This window comes from Belonocnema kinseyi, chromosome 1, assembly GCF_010883055.1.
Source record: "Belonocnema kinseyi isolate 2016_QV_RU_SX_M_011 chromosome 1, B_treatae_v1, whole genome shotgun sequence".
In the NCBI taxonomy this organism is placed as follows: Eukaryota; Metazoa; Arthropoda; class Insecta; order Hymenoptera; family Cynipidae; genus Belonocnema; species Belonocnema kinseyi.
The window spans coordinates 56,337,304-56,341,498 of record NC_046657.1 but is presented as its reverse complement, the minus strand read 5'-3'; the positions used below and the strand labels follow the sequence as shown (position 1 = coordinate 56,341,498).

The 4,195-nt window shown below is 29.5% G+C and overlaps 1 protein-coding gene across 1 annotated transcript; it reads left to right on the top strand.

Annotated features, from left to right (window-relative positions):
- Positions 1–176: 176 nt before the first annotated feature.
- On the top strand, positions 177–3,453 carry LOC117177832 (acidic mammalian chitinase-like). Its single transcript, XM_033368799.1, has 4 exons — positions 177–316; positions 422–818; positions 2,942–3,222; positions 3,303–3,453. Exons 1-4 carry the CDS (start codon positions 177–179, stop codon positions 3,451–3,453), a joined length of 969 nt encoding a protein of 322 aa, XP_033224690.1.
- Positions 3,454–4,195: the final 742 nt, after the last annotated feature.

Here is a 4,195-nt window from a genome sequence, read left to right as displayed (position 1 = left end):
AAAGTTAAGGACTAACAATGCATATTGCTGTTTTAAAAACTAAAATTTATTGTTGATTTCCAGAAATCATTAATTGTTACGGCACTTACCTAGGAGATGAAAAAACCGATGAAACTTCTCTTTGTACTAACTTATTTTACGGGGTGGTTAATATTGAAAAAGACGCTTCTATCAAAATGACTAATGAATATGAAGGTATGGGCACAAATGCGTTCCAAGGGCCCAACGATCTACAGAAAAAAAATAGACACTTTAAAACATTCGTCGCAATGCAGGATGCCATTTGGGATGGTTCTCATAAAAATAATAAAAATAAGTAAGTTTTGTATTTCCATCCAAGAGTAAAGATAGAACTCTATATTATTGACAGTTATGTATAGAGACATTAAAAATTAACATTTTAATTCTTGTCACTTTATAGAATATTGTTTGATCCGGCTCTAAGAGAAAAACTTGTTGATAATATTTTAAACTTCGTGGAAAAACATAAGTTCGACGGTATCGACCTGCAATCGCAATATTTAACTCATGAAAGTGCCGATGCTCCTGATAAGCAGAATTTCGTTTTACTCTTAAAGGCACTCAAAGAAAAATTCGACAAAAAAGGTTTACTTCTCGCTTTAGCAGTTGAAGGTATCGAATCAATTGCTAAGAAATATGATATTACAGGAATATCGAAGTATGTAACCTTTATAAATTTGAGAGCTTACAATTTGCACGGAGATCTTTACACAGATGGCAAAATTTTGAAATCTGGTCATCTTGCTCCACTGTATCATTCATCCAAAGAAAATGCGGAGGATCAAAAATTGAATGTCGTAAGTACATTTATCAGCGAAAAAATTTTAAGCATTTGAAAGTACTGCTGAAAATTAAAACAAAAAAGTAAAATTATAATTCCTCATTTCCAAATCATTAACAAACAATCATTACAATTGAATTTACTCCCTGGTGAATATTTGTGATTTGAAATGTTTCTGATCTCCAGAATTTCCTTTGTCTGATCAAAAATAAATTGGTCAGTTATATCCGGATAGAACAGTTTCATATCTGACAAATTTAGAATTTTTCCAATTTTAAATTACACTACCTAAAAGTATTGCATTATAATTTCTTATATTTAGTTCCTATTTATACAATGTTCAATGTTTTTCAAAATTATGTAAATGCAATTGTTTGAATCGTTTCTATAATAAACTAATTCCATACCACAAAAAGAAAATTTGTTTTAAATCTACAGCTCAATGTTTTAGAATAATTTAGTATTTTGATATATTATTCTGTGGTAAATAAAGAAAGACACATGTCACAAATTTATTAAATTTTTTAAAATTAGTTTTAATTATTTTAAAATCTTCTGCGAAAAAATTGACAAAAAGTTATTTTTGTAATGCTTTTTTTTCTAAACTAGCATAGGTATTCGAAATTTTATTTTTTCGTTTCGTATCGAAATGTTTTTTCTTGAATTTATCTCAAAAAAGTAAAATTTTAAAATTACCAAATAGCGATTATTTTTCCAAAATTATTGCAAGGTACATTTATTAAAATATCCAACTTTTTAGTTATAACTGACAAAATGTACTGCGTATCTTAGCAGTTTTTTCCATGGCAAATAACTTCTTTATATTAAAAATATTATTTTTGAAAAATCAAATGTTTGCATTTTAACGGAAATAACGAAAGGTACAAAAAATGTGTTGATAAAAATGGAAACATCTGGACAAGTTTCACAAAAATGAACACTTCCCTTTTAGTGGTATCTTGCATGATTTATAAAAAAAACTCAAAAATTATATTTGAAAACAAATTCTTTCCCTCGAAAATGGTACAGACCCCATAAAGCTTATAATAAGTAACATGATTTTTAAATTTATAGCGGAATATTTTTGAAAATTTGCGAAAAATTAAAAAATTAGGGTTTTCTTGAAAAACTTTTTTTCATGTTTTGGAAATTCACAGGACAAATAGAGGAACTTTCCCGGAGAGACTCACTATTTCTATTTTGTCTTATTTGTTAACAGTTTCTACTTCCATAAGAATGGTATTCTATAGGTTTTATAGTGGTCGTACGATGATTGACTCCGGCAAAAAATTTGTTTCATCAAATATAATTTTTGTTAATTCTTCTCGTAAACGATGCAAAATAAAACAAAAGAGCAAAACATATTTTTGAAGAACATCTCCAGTGGTGTGAACTTTTATCTACATTTTTTTGTACACAACTTCCGCTGTCTCCCAGAAAAAATGCAAAGATTTAATTCTTCTTAATTAATATTTTTTCAATTCAGAGTAGTGGTTCATACGGAAAAAATCTAACGAAATATCTAGTACATAATGCCATAACTGTATTGTGAAAAATGTTACGGTCAATTTTTTAGAAGTCGCAGTTGATCTTCGACTAATTTAAGCAAATCCAAACAAAATTTTTGCTTAAACTATCAAATAGATGCTTTCCAATTTTTACAATTGAATGATATATTCAAATACTAAATGCTATTGGTCAATAATCACTTAATCGAATAATTAAGAATTATTTAATGAAACGACGCTATATTAATTATTGATCAATTTTATGAATTTTCTCTTGATAATTGATAATTCATGCTTCAATTGTATTTTAATACATCTTAAAACCATCTAGATTTTATTGTTTTAAACCTTGTCAAAGATTATCTTGATCTGTTAAAGGGAAAAATTTTGATCGAATGAAATAAATGATTAAAACAAACAACTTTTCGATTGGTTTTCTATAGAATAGTAGAAGCTAATTTTCTCCAAAATAATAAGAAAATGTTTACGACAAACTGTGCAAAATTCAGATTATGATCTAAATACACTTTCCGTTTATTGTAACAAACGAAACCGCACAAAACAAGATTCAAAATTGGTGCAAAAGAAGAAACTCATATAATGATTATTCTATAACCAACTCTGTTCGCAGGATTTCATTGTCAAATACTGGATTTCGAAAGGTGCTCCACCACACAAGTTAATACTAGGAACTACATTTAAGGGAATGTCCTATACTTTAGCTAATGCAAAAAAAGTTGGTAGGGACGCACCATTTGTCGATGCTGTAAAAAAAAGGTCATCAACGACAAGCTATATGGGTACTTGCCGATATGAAAAAGACCCTGAATGGAAACTAATCTACGACAAAGAACAACAAGTCCCATATATCATCTACCAAGGAAAGGAAGTTGTTGGCTATGAAAATGTTGCGTAAGTTTTTACATAAAATTTGATTCAAGTTTTCATTTCAATAAAAATAAAAAAAATTAAATTTGAATATTTATTTTCAGCTCCATCAAGAAAAAGGCTGAATATGCTAAAAGCATGAAGCTCGCTGGTGTATTCGTGGATAGTTTAGAAGACGATGATTTCAGTGGTAACTGCGGAGGAAGCAAGTACCCACTTCTGAAAACTGTGAACAAAGTCCTCAACAAATGTTAAATTCTTGTACATATCCCATTTGGAATAATAAAGAATTTATTCCATCACCATAAATCCGCATGTGTATGTATTTTCTAGTATTGCCTAATAACTCGTCAGTGGTCCTGGATAAATTACGTACATTCTTTAGGAAGGGGGGGGGGGGTAACGATTTTCCAGGCGATTTTATAAGCTTAGGGAATGAACCTACATATGAATTATAAACTCTGTCTATTGAATGAGCTACAAACATATTAAAATTAGTTTAGACAATTAAAATGTATGATTAGCAATAAGTATTAATTACACAGGTCGATAAAATTTGACAAAAGTCAAAAGCTAGAAAGCAGACCAAACACTTTCGAAGGATTTTGATGCGCTGAATCCAAATCCGAACTCAAAATTGTTCCTGTACGTCAGGTTTTTAAGATATCCTAACCTAAAAATTTAAAAAAACGCGTTTTTCAGCTGTTTTTGAGGTTATGTAACTGTACAAGAAAATTGGCTACCACAAAGATAATATGGAATTTGAAAGTACTAATCTTCCCTTTTCAAACCTACTTGGATTTATTAGGATATATTTATTTTTGAACAAAATATTGTAATTTGAAAATTTTTATTTTAGCGCGCAATAGCATTCCGCGCAGTCCGTCTTTTTTTGTTCTATCAATGTGCGAAGTTTTGTTCTAAACAACTGGACGCTCTTTCGTTGGTATTTTGTGCGGGATCCTTTGTTCTTTTTTAAAGCCCTAAATTGTGGCCG

What these genes read in the sequence shown, in the direction of transcription:
- LOC117177832 (XM_033368799.1), top strand. Translation starts at nt 177, where the DNA reads ATGACTAATGAATATGAAGGTATGGGCACAAATGCGTTCCAAGGGCCC. An exon ending in CATAAAAATAATAAAAATAA is followed by an intron (nt 317 to 421) that starts GTAAGTTTTGTA and finishes GTCACTTTATAG; the next exon opens with AATATTGTTTGATCCGGCTC. An exon ending in GTTGGCTATGAAAATGTTGC is followed by an intron (nt 3,223 to 3,302) that starts GTAAGTTTTTAC and finishes ATTTATTTTCAG; the next exon opens with CTCCATCAAGAAAAAGGCTG.